The following is a 21,429-nucleotide window of genomic DNA, read 5'->3' as shown; positions in this document are numbered from 1 at the left end:
GCAGGTCGAGCTCCTTCCGCCGCTTAAATGCCTCCCCGCACACGTTACATGGGAATGGGTGGCTGGTGTGCAGCAGTCTAGAACAGAATAAAGCAAACGGTTATAAAATTCAGTGCAAATTAACTGATCATAACAAGCCTTAAGGCCTAGTCACTCCTGCATTTGCCAGCAAGTTTTCAAAAGCGATACAGGCTCGAGTTGATTGACGATAGTGTGATGAATAGAAAGACTGTGTTTATCACGACTGCCAATCAAGTTGCACTGTTTAAAGGGGAATTTCACTATTTTTTAAACCTTCTCTATAATTAAATGGTTACAATTCAAACAAAGTCATTCAGACTGGTTTGAGAAACTTAGAGTCAGAATTGTTCATAGGGGTGGTGATAGGAACCAGATGTCCACCTCTAAAAGCTCCTACACAGGAAGTTATTACATGGACACCTGATGTCTGAGACATTGTTTGGCAACATTTTTGAGAAGGTTTTGTCCTAAAACGATTTTAAAAAAATGCATTTTTGGTGGAGGGGTACACGTAAGGTGTTGTGGGGCAAAATAGTCCCCGGTGAAAACGTATTTTTTCAGATTTACCACTTTTTTACTATTATAAACATTCCATATAAAAACTTAAAAAACGTGTAGCTTCACTAGTAATTCTTGTTAGTAAATAAAATGCATTTTTGTATTGTAGACATCGCAATCGCCGGTTCCTATCACCACCAGGTTTCTCTGCAATGAACCATTTCACATCAAACAACTACGAATGACTTCATTTACATCTCAACAATTCATTTATTATGCACACCTTCGAGAAATCAGTTGGAAGTTCCTTTTAAATGTAAGAAAACAGATATGAATATCAGTAGAACAGGCTGAAGCACCTTCTGTAGAGAGGAAACTTTCAGTTTTTGTTGGAATGCCGTTGACTAATTAGTAACAAGAAACTGGAACGTCTTTAAAAAGAACAGACCTGTCATCATGCTGAACAGCTGGGAGCAGGCAGAGTGGGCTCAAGGCCTCGTTGGCTTTATCGAAAGAAAAAGCGTCCAAATATAGAACAAGTTTAAAAAAAATTGGGGGGAAAAACAAGCAGAGCATTTCTTCTATGCAGTTCAATATTTCAAGATTTGACCCACATGACAGGGCTTTAATTAGGCCATATTCCAGAGAAACACATGCATTTATTTTTTTTAAACCTGAAGCAATTTCCAGATGAAAAATAAAGTAATAATTCACAATTTGCTGGAAATCTCATACAGCTTTAAAGGCTTATTGTGTTGTTTTTAAAATGGCTTTTCAGGAAAAACGGATTTCGCTCTATGCACTAAAGTGATTAATCAACACCACTAAATTTTTTAACACATCTACACCATGAAAATAATTATTAGTCATTCATCATACATTACATATTGCATTCTCTTCATAAATAGCTTTAACAAAAAATCAAATGTGAGCAAATAAGATACATGTGATTAATCACGATTACATGCACAAAAATAAGATTATTTGCGATTAACTACACAAAATAATTAACTGTGATTATTTTAACTGCTCAACGGTTTTAATTCTTTCTGAAATGAACAAATTTCTTTTTTAATCTATAATTTTTGTCACTTCAGATATAATTTATCTGGTACCTTCTCTAATGGTGCTTAAAACAAACTCCTCTATTGCCTTTGGACAATCACTGTCCATGCACATGGGAATTAATTACTTCTGACCTCTATCACTCTGCCTATTATGGTACCAATATTTAAGCAGCCCTGTTGTACTGGTGAGAACAGATGGTATAAAAAAGTAAGAAGAAGATGTTTTTTTAACACTAGAGGTTTTTAGCACTCTGAGCACACAGCCTCTTTCCCCATTACCGCTCAGTAGCCGTAAACTCTGAACCCGGGTTAACCGACTGGAGTCCATCCTGGGTTTTAAACTGCTTTCTTTTCCGGCTCCAGAACCTGAAACGGGACCTCTGGAGGCCGGCCTGATTAATATCTCAGTGGCGCAGCTTGATGAGGTCATGTCTTGTAATGAGGCCGGTCAAGGGCAAAGCTTTGTTCGCTTCCTGCTCACGCCTTCTGCTTTGTCTGCGGGTCAGCTCATACGATCACTCATCAATCACTCTGCTGTATTAGGTCTATGTCAGAGCAGCTGTCATATCTGGACTAGAGGTTTTTGGGAAATGGGTCGATGCATTAGAAGATTGAGAACGTTGTACCAAAGAGGAAACTCTAGCAGCCTCATTCAGGTGAAGTGAGGATAATTTTTAATTCACTACTATATTCTTAATGTAGATCTAAACCAGACAAAGAGCAAGACATACTTTACTGCTACTGTTGTAGGAACAGCTTGAATGTGCACAGTCATGTTTGGTGCTAAGGGGAAAGGACAAACTCCTCCACCTGGGGCTGAAGTATCTCGGGATCTTGTACACGAGTGATGGGAAGAGGGATGGTCAGATCGGCCGCAGGTTGGGACAGGCGGCAGCAGTAATGCGGTCACTGTACCGTACCGTAGTGGTGAAGAGGGAGCTGAACCATAAGGCAAAGCTCTCTGATTACCGGTCGGTCTACATCCTCACCCTCACCTCTGGTCATGAGCTTTGGGTAATGACCGAAAGAATGAGATCGCAGATACAAGCAGCGGAAATGAGCTTTCTTCGCAGGGTGGTGGGCTACACTTTACTGACAGGGTGAGGAGCTCAGTCATCCGGAAGGAGCTCGGAGCAGAGCCGCTACTCCCGAACATTGAGAGGAGCCAGTTGAGATGGTTTGGGCATCTGATCAGGATGCCCTCTGGACGCCTCCCACTATGTGTTTACCAGGCACTGCCTACTGGGACGAGACCCCGGGGTCGTCCTAGGACTCACTGGAGGGATTAGATCTCCAAGTTGGCCTGGGAGCGGCTTGGGGTCTCCTGGAATGAGCTGGGGACAGGGTTGCCTGGGATTCTCTGCTCTCCCAACTGCTACCGTGACCCTATCTGGACTCAGCAGTTAATGATGATGATGATGTTTGGTGCTCCTTTTTATTTTTGCGCTGGATATACTATTATTAACCTAAGTTTCCATTACTTGATATTTACATTAGCCTTGTGGCTCCAAGGCAAAGCTAAAGAAGTAAACTTCAGACCACAAACACATCCTAGTTGATTGACTACATTCGGGATAAAGTGTAAAACTGTAAATCTAAAATATTTTTTGTAGGGCTATTCTGTTTAAGTGTCGTATGAAAACAGTCCACTCTGTGAAACACACACCTGTGGGTCTGCAGCTGTGAGTCCAACTTGAAGCTGGCCGGGCAGTCGGGGCAGGCGTGCAGACGGCCGTCGCCAAGGGAGCGTTTCCCCCTCCCCCGCACCCTGATCCTCTTGTCGCCATCAGCCTCCTCGTGGGTGAGCATGTGGCGCTTGAGCGAGGTGGGCTGGAAGAAGCCCTTGGCGCAGATGGGGCAGGAGAAGGCACGGGAGGCTCCGTGGGTCATGCTGTGCCGCAGCAGGCTGGCCGGCGAAGGGAAGCTCTTCTTGCAGATGTGGCAGTTGAAGAGCTTCTCGCCGGTGTGGTGGAAGACGTGCTCGCGGAGGAGGCTGCGGCGTGTGAAGCCGCGTCCGCAGTGCGGGCACTCGTGGGGCAGCGGAGTGCGGGACCAATCACGGCTCAGCTTGGCCGGCGCCTCGATGTTTGTTTCTGGCAACGCTCCGGAGGCTTCGGTCGAGCTTTGGGTGTGCCCGGAATCTAATGGGAAAGAGAAGTTGGAGAGTTAATCACGGCTAGTAGTAGCTTATGAACATGATTTTATATACCAGGAGTGCCCAATACGTCAAGGCATTTTGTAATGATCAAAATATTAAAGAGATTTAGAAATTCTGAAACACCTACTGACCTACTCTCTTACTGAGGCTACTGGAGTTACAAAACAAGCACGTGCTGTATGTGTAAGAAGGGACTGACCTGACCGTCTAAGCAGTATGATGTCCCTTTGTTTGGCTGGAGATGTAAAGATTTGACCGAGTCCGTGTCTGGCCCCAGGAGATGAGGGTAGTCCTTCCGGAAAGGTCCTGCGGTGTTCCCTACGATGGTACAGGAACTGAGTGGTGCTCATAAACTCTTCGCCACATTCGGTGCAAGTGTGGACGGCCTCCATCAGGCCATGTTCAGTACTGCGGTGCTGCACAAACTCGTACTTGCCCTTGAATGACGACCCACATTGACTACAAAGAAAATTCTGGCCTTCAGAACTTGTAGAAGGGGGTGCCACATCAATGTGTGCTTCATGTTCATCATTAGCCTCCAGGTTCACCTGGTTCTCTTCAACTACTTCCTCTACATTTTTGCCATCTTCCTCTTCTTCTGACACCTTTTCCATCTCCATGTTCACAATCCCATCAATTTCCATTTCTCCGCTGCATTCTTCCACAGTTTCTCCAGGTTCCTCGGCACTTTGTTGGCCCTCATCTCCTCTCGCTCTCTCAGGGTCCAGCTCCACCTCCACATGAGCAACAGGAACTCCCTCAGGAACGGTCTGCTCCAGGCTTGTGATCTCCAGCAGGCTCTGGCCTTCACCTGCGGTGGCCAGCAGTAGCAGGCCCTCTCCGGGCGCCTCCAGCAGGGCCGTGTTGAGCTGTGGCACAGGTGGAGGAGGCTCCCTCTGCTCCTCCTCCACTTGGGTACGGTGCTGTTTGCGGTGGTAGAGGAACAGCGTGGTGTTGATGAAGCCTTCTCCACACACTGTGCAGCGGTGGATGGCATCCTTCAGCCCATGTGCCGTCTTGCGGTGGGCAACCAGCTCAGAGACCAAGCTGAAACACTGGCCGCACTCCACGCAGAGCAGGCTGGAGGGAGGCTTGGCCTTTTTTTGGCTTCTCCGTCTTACAGGAGGGCTCTGTTCCTCCACCGATTCGGCAGCTGGAGCCTTGGAGATCTCAGGTTCAGGGTGCTCAATGCTGCTTTGAGCAACATGATGCTGGGAAGCATCAGCCTCCACAGCTTCTTCTGGGTTTCTCTCCATTAACTCTTCGTTCCCTTGAACTGAAGTCTCCATGGGCTCTTGATGCTCATCTAGAAGTACAGGAGAAATGGGCAATTATGGTTTTATAGGTATAAAAAGATATGAAAAGATATGGATTGTCACACCGTGTCAGTGAAGGATGCAAAGATCAGTACCATCAAGAACTTTGCATCTGCAGTGAGAAGAATGAGAAGCTTTCAGTTGCAAATCATGTCTCACCACATTTGGTTTAAGATAAAGAAGGAACATTTTATCATGTATTCACTTTGATTTAAATAAGCACTAAAGCTTCAAAAGCTTGTTATATTAATATTTTGTGTTACTGTACATGCAAAAATAGTTTATCTGATGTACATTTACAGTCTTATAAATCAGACATCAAAGTGTATTTTTTAGACGTTATCACTATTTCTAAAAGTTACATTTTACATACTGTAAATTCCATACTATAATTACCAATTTACAATATTTTTGGATAAGATTTGATCACTACTCTTTATATGTGAAGCATTCTGGATGTCAGTTTATAATTGGATTATTATAATTTTATTCTGAATGTTCTACAGCTTTTTCAGCCCTTTTAGATCATCCATGGCTCAGTTCATTATTCTGGATACATCTAACATTTCTTCACTTTTTACAACTTCCTACTTTAATGACAGCTGTAAAACTGCACAGGACTCACATACCCAATGCATTTTGCGGTGACACTTTATTTTGAGTGGCCCTTTTTAAATGAAACAAACACTCAACAGACTCTCAGTAACATGTCAAAAACATATGAGGGTTATTAGTATTAGATTTTGGGTTGAGGTTAAGGTTAGGGTTAGGATTAGGGCCAGGGTGAGGGTTAGGTATTGGGTTGAGGTTAAGGTTAGGATTAGGGCCAGAGTTAGGGTTAGGTATTGGGTTGAGGTTAAGGTTGGTAAGGTTAGATGTTGCATAATGGAAGTAACATATTAACAACACATCTATTTAAATGTAAGTAATGTACCAACAGAACATCTACAAGATATTTACTATTTACTGCACTGATATGTTATTGATGTGTTACTGATAATGTGTTAAGAGTTTATTAATCATCTACAAAGGACCACTCCAAATAAAGTGTTACCCATTTTGTACATTTGTCCAAAACTAAACTGGTTTCATAATGTTCAAAACATTGACTCCAAACTTATAAACAGCCCTACCGTTTCAATGCCGGTTTTGACAAGGTTTCGACCACTTGGTCTTGGCGGAATTTCCAGCGCCATCTTAAGGACTGTTCCATTACTTTATTAGCTCAAGAGGAAGGTTTCAGATGAGCCCTCGGAGGAGCGAGGGATCAAGCGAACCCCAGTGTTGACCTTAGCAGCGGAACTTGCCCAGAAATCATTGCGACCTGACACATTTCTTATTTTAAACGTGAAAATAATGACAGACAAAACTACTCCACCTGTTTTACACAACAGCTGATACACCTTCAACACTTTCTTCTGCTAGATGGCTAGTTAGCTGGCTAGTTAGCATGCAAAAGGCTACATGGCTAACAAGAACAAAACAAAAAGCACTACACCAGAGTTCTACTCCAAGTTTATAGCCAGACAAAGCAATTACACACGTTATTTACATTATGCTCAAACTTCTTAAAAAAAGTTTTGCATAGCAAAGTTTGCATCAATAGCCAATTAGCTCACTGAGTCTAACCTGCAGAGGGCAAGCGCGTTCTGTTTGAATAATCAGATGGTGAGTCGAAGCAGGTGAGCTTAAGTTAACCCCTTAAAATCCCAGGCTTATTACATACTAAGGCTTATTATTCAGTAACTACAGGGTCTTCAATGCAAACTGGCTGAGCTATTCTTAGGTTACAGAAGTGTAATAACACTCCCTGGCCATGTACTGAAACAGGGCTAGCGACTGCCAATTTTTGAGGCATGATGTAACTGAAATGTGAACCGGATGGTGGAAAACACTGTGATGTAAACTGCAGTTCATATTTTCCCCTCATGTACTCACCTCCTCCCTCTGCTTGCTCTTGCTCTCTGTGATCCGTGTTCTCACTTTCTGACTGCTCAGGAGGTTCTAGCATTGACTCTGTAGCCTCTGCCTGCTCTTCTCCAGGCCCGGGTCCCGTCTCCTGACAGCAGCCCATCTTGCGGTGCTGCTGCCACAGCGAGAGCGCATCAAAGAGCAGTTCGCAGTCAGCACACTGATAAAGAACCCGCGGAACATCAGCACCGGACAGAACCGCTTCATGCTCCTCTACGACGCCTTCCACCACTTCAGAAACAGCCACTGACTGAGAGAGGATACAGAAAACATACAGAGGGGACAGTTAACAGCGCAGGGCCATTTAGGATTCAGGTTTCTCGCCCCAATCATGAGCCATGTGCCTTAATACAGTGTGTATTAATACTTAATAATGTGTTGAAAGCATCAGTGCAACATATTCACATTTGGACATTTGCGTAATTATTATTTTCTTAATGACCAATTTTCTTGGCTCCCGAGTGGCGCAACTGTCTAAGCGCTGGCCCTAACATCAGGAGATCGCGAGTGGCCGTCTGTGGCCAGGAGTCCAAAAGAGCACAACTGACCTCGCTCTCTCTGGGTGGGTAGGATGACCCCCTGGCTCCCCCCATCACTCAACGCAATGCTCGTCAATGCAGACGTCTGTTAGCTGATGTAAAAGATTTGGTGGTTGGCGTTTTCCTCCAAACACGTTCGGCTGTCCAATGATGTTGCGTTAGTGGCAGTTCGAAAAGATGCGGTGGTGCTTCACATGTCTCAGAGGAAGCCTGTGCTAGCCTTGGCCCTCCTAACGCTGGTGGTATTGTGTGATCTGGGGAGTCCTAACTAGTGGGTAGAATTAAAAACAGCTACATTGGGGAGAAAACTGGGGAAAAACAAACAAACAAAATTCTGGTGTCTTTCATTTTGACTTATGATCCAATCTGAATCACCAATTTTCAGATTTTTCCTAACTAGTCATGTTACACCCCCCCGCAACACTCTCAGATTTCAGCTAGTTTAGCCGTGTTTTGCTGGAAGGCAGCTAGATTAACTGCCACAGACACAGTGAAGTTCTTTTATTACCTTGCAATCAATGCACCTCAATGCGGTGAGTTGTGGATAATGTGTTTTTCTGCCTTTTCTAATTTAACAGCATTCTTGTCCTGCTGGACATCACAGCTGCATTTGACTCTTGTCTTTTATGAGTCACTGACAGCAGTGTGTGAGAGCTAATGGGATGCAGTCAGCCTCAACTACCGTCACCTATGGCAGCGGTTCCCAATCCCAGTCCTGAGTCCATTTACATGCTTTTTCTCATCGTGCACATCTGATTCAACTCATTAACTGGTAAACAAACGCCTCATTGGCACTCAATCAGGTGTAGAGAAAACACAGAGCACGGGGTCACCAGCAATGGGATTGGGAAACCCTGACATATGGTGTTCCACAGGGGTCAATACTTGGACCACTTTTATTTAGTATTTATTTGCTTCCTCTTGGTTATATTATTTATCAGCATAACTTGAGCTATCATTGATATGCTGACAGCACACAAATTTACATCTGCCTGATTATCCATCATCATGAAGCAGTTGCAGGATATTAGCTTGCGGATGCAGAGTAGTTTCCTTAAATCTGATTCTGATCGGCCTTGTTAGCTCACTATGTTACCCAGTCTGTTGACAATGCTAGAGTTAATCCATCTGTACAGGTTAAAAATCTTGGGGTTTGGTTTTGGGTCGAGGTCACTTTCGTTTTAACAAAATTAGACAACCTGCATTCTTTCATTTGATGAACATCATACGTTCTTACATTTGTAGATGCCGAGCAGCTTATACATGCATTATTATGCATTAATATATTATTATATTAACCCTAACCCTAACATTATTTATGTCAACTCTACGACAGAGATATAAATAAAGAAGGCTTAACAAAGGATCAGGCTTAATATAGGCAATATTGATCCATTATAACATGCCTTAAACTTCCCCAATATCACATTATCTCACTAGAAACATGCACGACCAAACAACTGAGAATTATTTTTTAGATGCTTTTAAGTTACACATTGTCATCTTTACTCAACTCAAAGTTGTTTTCCAACTCTCAACAGTGTTTTCAATAAACAAAATCATCTTATATGAAGGCAAATCTCTTTAAAGACTACTGGAACCCTGCCTAAAACACTCCGGGGTAAGAATCTCTCCTTTGTGTCGGAATTGATTTCTTCACGCTGGAAACATCCTGTGTACGCGCTGCTCACTTTATTTTCAACACATTCTAAAAGCAAATCTCAATTACCTTTTTTTGGCTTACAGCGCTCACAGCTGCGGCAAAGACGCAACCCTCAAAAGGCCGTTCCCCGTCGCACGCTGCTTCGCTTTGTGATCGCGTCTCTCACAGAGCATAAACAAACTCTCGGCTTTCTCTCGTGTCACATTCAATAGCGCTGGAACTCCGGCGTCTCTGAGAAGGCCTCAGCAGGAGGAGGCTGTATTACAGTAATCCGCCAGAATGGCCCGCGACATCCCCTTTATCTGACGAGGCCAAAACCATCTGCCAGCTGCGCGTGTTGTGCCAGCATTTAAAATACGTCTAAGCGTTCATAAAGAGATCCTGATGAAGGGCTGTTTAGATCAGGGCAGAACACGATGACTAGAGAAGTGGGGGTTCAAACAGGACCTGGCTGATGTGAAAATCATCGCTGACTCGGATTATAAGCTAAAAATTTATTAAAGGTGAAGTAGTTGATTTATTTTAGAAACATTTTTGTTATATTTCTTCAAATACTCTTTACATCCCAATAGCAAAAAAAAAAATCGTTAGGTGTGGAAGCTACAGGACTGTAAAAACCCTGTCCAATCATTTCATCTGGACCGAGTTCGCAAATGACTCCACACATGCGCAAATGAGGACTTACACACACACACAGCTAAAGGGTTGCAAACTAGGTTCACAAGACTGGCAGAGAAAGTTACACAGGTACCTACAACAGCTTGCACTGCTAAAGAAAGAAAGCAAAGAAAGACAGAAATAGAAAAGGCTTTGAACAAAAAAGGTTGGATAAAGCAAGAGGTCAAACCAGAGTGACCATCGGTGTGGCTTTCCAACAGTGACTAAGCCGGAGGCAGTTGAAAGGCCTGAAAAGTGACACCAAGTTTGCTTTTTTTCTGTTGGACTGGTAACTATCTGGTTTGCTTCATTTATGGGGGAATTTGTTATTTTCCTGAATTATGCAGCTACAGTATGCATTAGCTCAACGCTAACATGATGTAAGCCAGCTAGCTATATAACCTGTGTAAGTGTATATAATCAACAATGTCTGCATTATAGTGAGGTCATACGTGTTCATGTGTTTTGGGGGAGTGGCTTTGGAAGGAGGACTGAAAGCAGGGGAGGGATTTTTTCAAAAACTAGCTTGAGAGCTCAACAGGCTGCACCAGCAGTGGTGACAGCAGGTTGGGGTTGGAGGGGTACCATGGTTCCATCTTCTGGAACCGTGATATGAGACCGTGGACAGCTGTATGTTTCGGTCTCGGTTTCAGAATCATTACACCCCTATTTACTGTAGAGTTGGTGTGTGTGTACAGATACACATATATTAGATACACACATGTAAATTATATATCACACACACTCGTATTTATATTACTGAATGTATGTATATTATAAAAAGTATTAAATTATTTCCTTTTTAAAATTGTATTTTTGAAGTATTTTAGTAGCATAATATAGCATTTAACAAATGTACATAAAAATTTTAATAAATAAATAAATAAAAAATTAAAGAAATACTTTCTACCTTCTTTACTTGTATACCTCAGCCCATCACAAACATCGCACTTAGGCCCCCCAAAGACAAAAAGTTTGGGCACCCTTTTGGCCTAGTTCTACATTTGTTGATGATGTGTGTCCATTTGAATGTTTTTGATTCCATGTCATTCTCACACTTTTTTTGGCTAAAATTTTATCTGTCCAAAAGACTTAACTAATTAAAAAACGTACTTCTTAGCCATATGGTCTGATCGATTTGAAAAATGTCTTGATATTTATGGTCACCTTCGCTCAGAGAACATATGACGCTTAAACTTTCAGATATGGAGACTAATGTGTTAATCCAGCACGTTTAATTAAATAGTCCATCAGAGACTGATATGATTGGGAGTTTAAAAAAACGAAGTTGAAACTACCCAAGTCTGAAATGATATAAATACTGTGGTAATATAAGTATATTATAAATGTCATTTTCAACAATCTGGCTGCAGATAAAATGTATAAAATGATTCTGATCTGCTCGCCCTGTACAACTTCATAGCTTTCAAATCATTAGCACGAAGCTGTAAATGTTAGAGGTGTCCAGAATGATGAACAGAGCTGTAGACGACTCTGCAGAGCATTAAGAATGAAGTTCTAATGAAATTAATACCCAGAACTCATCCTATTTCAAAAGGTGTTGATCAAATTTTAAGGCAGATAACCTGGAAAAAAAAGTTGATTTATCATTTTAATTTCATCACTGTACCATTTTGATGAAGTGTGTAAGATTTTAAACCACACTGTTAACGGTCTTACTGTATATGATGTAGTTAATACTGTTAACACTTAAGAATGAAGCGAACGTCAATCTGATCAGCGAATAAGTAGATAAATGTGCTGAAGTCACTCATTCAGAAAATGATAAATCATGGCTTTGTAGCGAGTGTATCAACGTTAGGACACAAAGGGGAATTCTCAAGCGTGTAATTTTTTCCACTATAGTGAAGAGGCGAATTAGGAACTACGCAGAACCCTGAATTACCGTCTTACTTACATTTCAATTTCCAATTCAAAAATCTTTTCGGCTTAAAAGCCGCGCTTCCATTTTCGAGCCTATTTCAGATAATTACAGCCGTGCGTTCAAGTACCATTTGGAGAGAAAATCTGATTCAATTAAATAGAGGCTTTCATTGGTATCGTATGTAATTACCTCGGGTAATAACGCTGCCTAAAGCTATGCGGAACTGCAGCAACGGAGTTCGAATGAGAGCAGTCAGACACCAGGGAAGGAGAGGATGAGGGTCAGACTAACAATGGGTGAGAACTTTCCAGGGAAACACGGCTGGATATCCCCACTGTCCTTTTAACATCAGAGCAGTGGACGAAGGCAGTAATCTGGGGGATTAATTAGCAGAAATGTCTTTTCATACACGATTATGACTGATATCTGGCAAACAGTCGTATGAACACCCTCAGTCAAATGACATGTTTTATTAACACATGCGTTTAACATACTGGGGGAAAAATAAAATGTGCCATGACTTTTGCACAGCCACCCACCACCCTAGAACCTGTCCCTCCCACTAAACCTGCTCCTGGGGATCTGACAGAAATAAACACAATATCTAACAGGGCTAGAGTGGTCCAAAAACTCTCGGTCAAGATGAATATGTAAACTGGAGTATATACCCTGTTGCACAATTATAAGGCAAGTGAGTATTTTGACCATATCATTTTTATGCATATTTTCCAACTCCAAGCTGTATAAACTTGAATGCTTATTGGATTTAAGCATATCAGGTGATGTGTATTTGTGTGATGAGGGAGGGTGTGGCCTAAGGAGATCAACACCCTTTAGCACGGCATGTGCTACCCTGGGCTCAAGGAGGACGCTGGAGGCAGCGTTCAGGGTTGCAGCAGCCATTTCTTTAATTCAAACCAAACAAACAATACAAAACACCAAAACCTAGGCTGGCCACTTTTCAGTGGCCTCAGTCAGCTAGACTTTTCAGTCTTCTTCAAAATAAGCTTTTCAGCTCCTCAGTCTCTTCCTGCTGCTGCTCGTCCCTCTCTCTCTGTTCCCTCTCAGCTCTTTTAAAAGGCACTCCCTGAGCCGAGAGGAAACGAGAGCTCGCCGCTCCGCCTCCCCGTCACCGCCCCCAGCTTGCAGCTCAGCCGCCCGGGTCGAACGTGAGATGTAGTGAAGCGGCCTCGCTGCGTAACAGGGGGCGGGGTCCAGGCGGCGGAGCTTGGGACTCGCTCCTTGCCCTGGTGCCTCTCGTTGCCGGCACCGTCGTCGTCTTCCTCCTCCCGCCGTCACTCGCGTCACTCGCGTCACTCGGGGGAGCCTGGGCTTTGCGCTCCGCCCCCTCCCCACTCGCGGCTCTCTCCCTGGCGTCCTGGCCGAGGTTCGTCGCTGCTGGGTGTTCGGGCCCCGCCTTCCTGCCGGCACTCGCAGCCATCATCGTCGGGGCACGGGGGCGCATGCCACAATCCTATATCAGGGTGTGCACAATTATTAGGCAGCTTCTTTTCCTCAGGAAAAATGGGCCAAAAAAAGAGATTTAACAGACTCTAAAAAGTCAAAAATCGTAAAAAAAATCTTTGAGAGGGATGCAGCACTCATGAAATTGCTAAGATATTGGGGCATGATCAAAGAACCATCAAACGTGTTGTTGCAAATAGTCAACAGGGTCACAAGAAACGTGTTGAGAAATAAGACGCAAATTAACTGCCAAAGATTTGAGAAGAATCAAACACACAAGTTGAAACGTCAAGACCGGGCCAAGAAACATCTGAAGACAGACTGTTCAAAGGTTTTAGGGACTGATGAGATGAGAGTGACTCTTGACAGACCAGATGGATGGGCCCGTGGCTGGATCAGTAGCAGGCTCAGAGCTCCACTTTGACTCAGACGCCAGCATGGTGGAGGTGGGGTACTGCTCAAGGCCAAGAGGCTTTTATTGTCATTCCATCTATGTACAAGTACACAGTGGAGGGAAATTACGTTCCTCCAGGAACAACACGGTGCAAAAAGTACAAAGTGTGAATGTGCAGACAGAGTGCAAACAAAAACAGTAAAGAGACAGGACAGTGCAGCGCCGACACAGCACTCATTTCTGAGCATGAGGTAGTGAGAATAAGGGATATTTAACATAGGGCGGCACGGTGGAGCAGTGGGTAGCGCTGTCGCCTCACAGCAGGAAGGGCCTGGGTTCGATTCCCGGCCGGGTGACCAGGGTCATTTCTGTGTGGAGTTTGCCTGTTCTGTTCTCCCCGTGTCTGCGTGGGTTTCCTCCGGGTACTCCGGTTTCCTCCCACAGTCCAAAACTGACCCTAGGTGTGAGTGTGTGTGTGAATGTGTATGTCTGTCTGTCTGCCCTGCGATGGACTGGCGACCTGTCCAGGGTGAATCCTGCCTTCCGCCCAATGACAGCTGGGATAGGCTCCAGCACCCCACCGCGACCCAGAAGGATAAGCGGTTTAGATGATGGATGGATGGATATTTAACATGCTGTGATCTGTGAGTTTACTCAGTCAGATAACATACATAAACACAGCAGTTACTGAGGTAGTAAAACAGTGTAAACACAGTATTTGGAGCAATGTTCCAGATAGTGCAAGTAGTGCATCAAAAGAGGTGTGTGTGTGGAGTTGATTGCTTGAGGGACAAAGCTGTTGCAGAGTCTGGCAGTGATGGCACGGATGCTCCGGTACCTTCTGCCAGACGGCCGCAGTGAAAAAAGTCTGTGTGAGGGATGGACAGGGTCGTCCACAATGCTGGTGGCTTTCCGGATACAACGTGTGGTGTAGATGTCCATGATGGAGGGGAGAGAGACCCCGATGATTCTCTCAGCTGTCCTCACTATACGCAGTAGGGTCTTGCGGTCGGAGGCGGTGCAATTCCCACACCAGGCGATGATGCAGCTGCTCAGGATGCTCTCCACAGTCTCCCTGTAGAACACAGTGAGGATGGGAGGGGGGAGATGAGCCTTCTTCAGTCTCCGCAGGAAGTAGAGGCGCTGCTGGGCTCTCTTGGCTATGGAGTTGGTGTTGAGGGACCAGGTGAGGTTCTCTGTGATGTGGACACCGAGGAACTTGGCGCTCCTGACAAATTCCACAGCAGAGCCAGTGATGTTAAGTGGGCGGTGGTCACCTCGCACTCTCCGGAAGTCAACAACCATATCCTTAGTTTCGTCTGCATTCAGAGACAGGTTGTTGGTTCCGCACAAGTCTGTTAGCCGCTGCACCTCCTCTCTGTACGCTGAGTCATCATTCTTGCTGATCAGACCCACCACAGTCTATGGACTGGTATCATTAAAGATGAGCTAGTTGGACCTTTTCGGGTTGAAGATGGACTCAAAATCAGCTCCCAAACCTACTGCCAGTTTTTAAAAGACACTTTCTTCAATCAGTGGTACAGGAAAAAGTCTTTTAAGAAGACCGTGATTTTTATGCAGGACATGGCCCCCTTCCTCACCTGACCTAAACCCTATTGAGAACTTGTGGGCCTTTCTTAAACGTGATTTACTTTGAAGGAAAACAGTACACCTGTCTGAACAGTGTCTGGGAGGCTGTGGTTGCTGCTACACAAAAAGTTGATCGTCAACAGATTAAGAAACTGACAGACTCCATGAATGGAAGGCTTATGACTTACTGAAAAGAAGCGTGGCTATATTGGGCACTGATTTTTCTAATTTATTTTTTTAAATGTCAGAAAAGTTTATTTGTAAATTCTGAGTTGTTTATTATTCCCACTTTAACAGATGAAAATAAACAAGTCAGATGGGAATTTTTTTGTTTTTCCATTTAGTTGCATAATAAACCTGCACACTAATAGTTGCACAATAATTATGCACACATAGATATTCTCCTAAAAAAGCCAAAACCTCACTTTTACTTTCTTAAATATTCAGCTTTGCGGTTTATTAACAGTTTGGATTGACCGAGAGCACTGTAGGTGCTCAATAATAAAATGAATCTCCAAAAATACAACTTGCCTAATAATTGTGCACACAGTGTGCAAATGAATAAACAAAACATGCACAAAAGACCATCTCGATTCACAAATTCGTGCATCGCTATCCTCTTCAGGTAAAATAGTAAAGTTGTTAAAATTCAGAATAGGATTCCAGGTCCTGTGAAAGGCTTCCAAGGAACCCTTCAGGGAGAATCGCAACTTTTCAAGCTTGATGCATAATAAAACGTCCTGGATCTGTCGCGTGATGGAGGGGAGGCCTGTTTCCATTTGCGAAGAATGGCACGTGTGGCCAGTAAGGCAGTGAAGGTAATAGCACTTTGTGAAGTAGCAGACAGGCACACACAGGCCACATTTTATGTTTTGTTTTATTGCCAATTCATGTTAAATTCAGCAAAAAAACAGTAACTCTGCATTAAAATGTGCAGCAGTGTGTTCTCAAGGGCACCCAAACGTTTGCATATGACCTGTACAAACTATCACACAACAGCAAGTGAAGGTAGGACGTTGATTTGACTTCACAGATGGACCTGAATGAGTCTGTGTACCTTTAACTCTCATTTCAAGACTGAATAATGAAAAAAATGTTTTCTTTGTAATACAAAGCAAATGACAAATGGCTTAGGCAATTTTACACTATCCTCATAGTCCTGACAACAATGCTGTCCTGGCTTTGAGATCAGCAACATTGCCACTTGATTGCTCATGCCTGGGTGTGGAAGAAGCCGTCTGTGAGCAACAAATAAAAAAAGTCACAGTTTTACATGGAACGAATGCACAAATGCACTCACGACAGGGAAATGTGTTTAGTGCAGTGAAGAAAGGATCTTTCAAAGGTGCTTAAACACGTTTGAGTATCAGCAGCCACTGCAGGAAACTATTCAGCGCCACCGTGTGGCCAGATTACAAAATGCAGACTTTAAGATTAGGCCTGTAGAGCAAAACTAGGCCTATAGAAAAACGCCTTTTGCTTTCTGACATGACCAACACAGCCTTATGCTGTCGACTGCTCCCTTATATAGACAATTCTAACAAACTGGTTCAAACTGCGTTCCCACAGTGACGTGAATAAGGATTATGTTATGATCTAATTAGACCCAGGACATTAATTAAGATATTAATAAACTAAATATACACTAAATCATCATTTATACGGTGCTTTCTTTTAAGAGGTGTCTAACCACAACCTCTGGATTTACAGTTGGGAAAATAATATTTTAATTTTTGTTTCTTTTTTTTGTGATTTCTTTAAAAACTTTACTTAAAAAATGCTGTCCCTCTTTCTCACGTCACCTCCAAAAACAGTGTTGGTCCACAGGCGGAGCCTTATTTCAGCCACACCCCTGCATTTCAGAGCAGAAAGTGAGGCTGCATCCCTGTCCCTCATGGCCACATGGTGAGCGGTTAGATCCCATTGTTTTGAAGTAAAAGTCTTAAAGTCAGTGTGGAACATCAAGAATTGTCACTACCGAAACGTTTTCTAAAACTGAGCAAATGTTTTTGTATTGTAATGATAACTATTGCGATTTTATGTGCTCAGCTGTTCAAAGCTGTGCTCATGTACTGGCTAGTGTTTCCGAGTACTGCTCAAAACGAGCTAAAATTGTCACTACCGAAACAGTCACTACCGAAACATTTGGTAAAGTGTCAGTAGTGTTATGACTATTTTGTTAGTGACAAACTGAAACGTTCAATCACGAACACAGCTTGGGCACCCTTGGCCTTTTGGGAATGACTGTATATCTCTTTCTTCTGTATACTCCTTCCTGTACTCTGAGCTATTCTGACATGGCCTCTTGATGGTCCCTTCCTCTAAACTGTCCACTTTTGGGAGCAGATCTTTTAGCGCCATGGACAGTAAATTCTAAAACACTTCCTCTGCCAATCTGACTTTCCTCTTCAAAAGTAACCACCCTCATCCACTGTCTTTTGTCTCTATGATCGTTTATAAGCATATATTTGAATCTGTTTCTCAGTTTTCTTGTTATATTCGCATTAACATTACATTTAATGGGTTGTACAAGTTTAACAATTAGATCACATGCAATCAAAGACCCTAATACAATTATATTATAATACAGTATCGCAAACAAAACCTTGGAGAGTAACAAAAAAGTACTTCTCCTTTCTTCCTTCATCGTATGACTGAATCTCCTGTTTTCCGCAGCAGGTATGTTATATTAGTGTATTAGTGTCTTGCTTTCTTCCTCTTCTGTCATCTCTGCCATACATTCAGTCTTGGTGACCTACTAAGCTTGGGCCGATATTTGATATTACTGCATATTGGCACTTACGAACATTATTGCAATATTATTCATATTTCCGATTAGGAATGCAATCAGATACAGGTGTTTACATAGTTATTATATTGTTATTATTATCTCCCAGGATATTAAAGAACTACAAGCAGTTCTAAACCATCAAACATCACCCCAACCAAAAAACCTCAGAACAATCCTCACCTCTTCTCTGGCCAGGCTCGGCTTTGGGCTTTTTCTGGCTATCAAGAAGGTCTTGTTTTGTGATAAAGTGCCCTGTTTACCGGTGTCACTTGTGATCTGTGTGTGTGAGCTCACCTCTTGTAGACCAGCAGCGACAGCCGCCTCCACGGGGGTCCCAGCAGGCAGGGGCTCGGTACTCTCGGCAGTGCAGGTCAGCTGATGGGTCAGGACTTCCTCCAGCGTGGGGAACTCCCGGTAACAGGGAAAACACATATACACTGAGGAGCTCTCCATCTTCTACAAGAGAGGAAACACAGTCAGAGAAGAACAACAAGATGCAAAGCATAAATAATAAGAGTGAAAATATGGGCATCTTGGCGAGGGCCACGCTCTCTGACTAAACTACTGGACTGTAACTGGTCAACTAAGGCTCTGACCATTGACTAACCTTTTTTATTTATGTTTTACTTGTTTAAAAAATAAATTACAGCTAAAACTGTGAGAAGAAAAACATCCATGTGTGCACACTTCACAATTTATGCAACATAAACGTCAAATGTGCTGTTATGCATATATTTGAATATACAAATACGTGAGTTTTTTAATGTAGAATAGAAACACTGAACACTGTTTATTCTCCAGTCAATAGAAAACACAGAAACTATGCTGCAAAAACAGCCTGTTTTGAATTCACTGTTTTGGTGATGTCACAAAAACTTTTACAACAAATTTACATGTATTTGCCTATTCAGCCCACAGCAGCTTAGCTCCACCCACTGAAGTTATAAGGAGTGTTTCACCCTAGACTGCTTTTTGAATATGGCACAATATGAGGCAGCCAATCAGAACAGAGAGTATTTACATATCGTCATTGCCCAAAGAAAAACAAGTATCTCCAAAATGGTAAATTTACGAGAGAGGGCAAAAACGGCCTTAACTTTTAATGTTAAAACGTTAACGTAAAGAGATTTTATTCCAAGTGATTTTGGAGCATTTCTGTTGATTCAATCATCATGAAATTTTCACGCAGTGTAAAGGGCAGCTGTCGTGTTCAAATGGTGTAGAAAAATAAAAATCAACAAAAATGGAGATACATCTTTTTTTTTTGGACATATACAATTTATCAGTCTGAAAGGGGCAGTAACAAAAACAGGAAGGAATGAAGTGAGGCTGGAAAATTGTTGTGTAAAAATGAATTATGATTGTTTTTGGGTCAGAAATTCACATAATTGTCATAAGTGGACTTCAGGGGAAAAAATAACATACAAAAATAAAAAAATTTATTTATTAAAAATAAATGTAGGATATGGGCCCTTTAAAAAGTACAATGGAAAGGTTCTCAATAACATAATAAAATGAAAACTTTAATTCCAGATTCAAAATAGATTTATGTTCTAAATCACGATACTTCTGTAGTTAAACCTCTATTTATTAGCCTTTTTTAACCTGAAAAATCAGGCTAGGCAGGTCTGAGGCAGTCCTAATTTTGGTTTGACTTTTAGGAGAAGAGGTGCAACAGGTCACAAGAGAAACGTTCTGGGGGCAACTTTAGACTTTATCCATTCATCGCACAAATTCTGATTTTAGTTTCTTGTAGAGGATAAGTCCACCTGTTTTCCAAAATTTTTGCATAATTCAATCATTAACGTGTAAACAGTCATTCAGAGCCGTTTGATGTGATTGTAGATAAACTTACAGACTCAGATGTCTTTACAGTGGTGGTGATGGGAACCAGGGGTCACCATGACTACAACACAAATATAGACATTTTATTTACTGTCCAAAACCACCAGTGAACCGACACGAGTCTTCTGAGTTTATATGAAATGTTGATGATGGTAAAATAAGTCTGAAAAATAAGTCCTACGTCACCTAACAACTCCCTGTGTGCCAAAACTTTATCTTAAAACAACTTTAAAAGAATGAGTGCGTTTACCTGCACTCAATAATCCGATCATAATCAGATTTCTGCAGTTATCCAGTTTTTCGAATGGTCATGTAAACAACACACTCTGATCTAGAAACCAAAACAATGCAAAACACTGTTGGATCGGCGCTGAAACCAAACACGAAATAAAGGATTTGAATATTCTTCATCTTCTAGATGATGTCTGTTCATATTTCAGGTAAAGTGCTGCAACGTTTAAGAAAAGCTACAGCATGAATTTTGAGTTTTACATTACGTTTACGTCGCATCTTCTTCTGTGAGTTTATTGGCTGGTTGCAAAGCAGAAATCTGATTACTGCCTGACTCATGTAGACCTGGAGTTTCCGCATTATCTGATTACTCAAGTGCATGTCAACGTGTTGATCGGATTACTGACAAAATCTGAATTTCTGCAGTTATCGGATTATTGAGTGCATGTAAACACACTCAATGTTAGGCATTAAACAGTGTATTAATAATTATTTCATATAAAACTCTTTAGACATCTGGTTCCTATCACCACCACTGACTCTGCAACATTCTTTAGAACTCTAAACAACTATGGATGACAATCGTTTAATTATGCAAAAATTCTGAAAAATCAGTGGAATTCATTTAATTTCCCATTATATTACTGCAAAAAAATGTCTGCTTTTATAATAAATAAAAAATCTATTGTATCTCAATTTAATAAAGAGGACACATCAGAGATATAAAACGATACATCAGCAGATATTTTATTGACGTACTGCCTCACTTATTAATTTGTGGTTGGTGTATGTGGTTTATGCACATATATACACACACAGCACATAATATCAGACAAAGAGTAAATCTGATTTTAACAGATACAGAAGACGGATTATTAATCTCATAAGAAATCACAATTTACTGTTTCTTACTAAGACCGTCATCCAATTACGTTAGTAATCTGCCAATTATTTTGACGATTCATTGAGGAATCAGAGCTTTCAAAGAAATCTAAAACAATAAAAACAGAACTGACTTAACTGAACAATAACAAACCACACAGAGCATCTCAAAGATTACAAAACATTTCAGTCGCAAACAAACTAGGAAGCCTTTAAAAGAACAAACCCACCCCCCCAAAAAAAGAGCAAAAATGTAGAGATTTGTAAAATTTACAAGAATGTAAATTGCTTTTTTCCCCCCAATCACCTTCTGCAAAAGACTATAAACACAAAGCTGTCACTATATGGCATATTTCACAACACTGATGTGTCCATTGTGCTTTATTGACTTCTTAAAGCTTTACCCCTTTGTTTTGTACCTTATTGTATTTTTTGTACGAGCACTGATGAGAAATCT

The 21,429-nt window shown here is 42.1% G+C and overlaps 1 protein-coding gene across 1 annotated transcript in view; it reads right to left on the bottom strand.

Moving 5' to 3' along the window:
• znf574 (zinc finger protein 574) overlaps nt 1–21,429 on the bottom strand; it is a 33,187-nt gene that overhangs the window by 7,639 nt on the left and 4,119 nt on the right. The window contains exons 2-6 of the mRNA XM_036594990.1: nt 18,309–18,470; nt 6,999–7,281; nt 3,944–5,050; nt 3,253–3,727; nt 1–77 (exon numbers count right to left, since the gene is read on the bottom strand). The exon at nt 1–77 is cut by the window's left edge and continues 18 nt beyond it. Of these exons, the coding sequence (XP_036450883.1) occupies nt 1–77; nt 3,253–3,727; nt 3,944–5,050; nt 6,999–7,281; nt 18,309–18,467 (2,101 nt within the window). The 5' untranslated portion in view covers nt 18,468–18,470. The remainder of the gene's footprint in view (nt 78–3,252; nt 3,728–3,943; nt 5,051–6,998; nt 7,282–18,308; nt 18,471–21,429) is intronic.

This window comes from Colossoma macropomum, unplaced genomic scaffold (genome assembly GCF_904425465.1).
Source record: "Colossoma macropomum unplaced genomic scaffold, Colossoma_macropomum, whole genome shotgun sequence".
Taxonomy (NCBI): Eukaryota; Metazoa; Chordata; class Actinopteri; order Characiformes; family Serrasalmidae; genus Colossoma; species Colossoma macropomum.
Note: the sequence above shows the minus strand (reverse complement) of the source record. Positions and strands in the feature narration are given on the sequence as shown.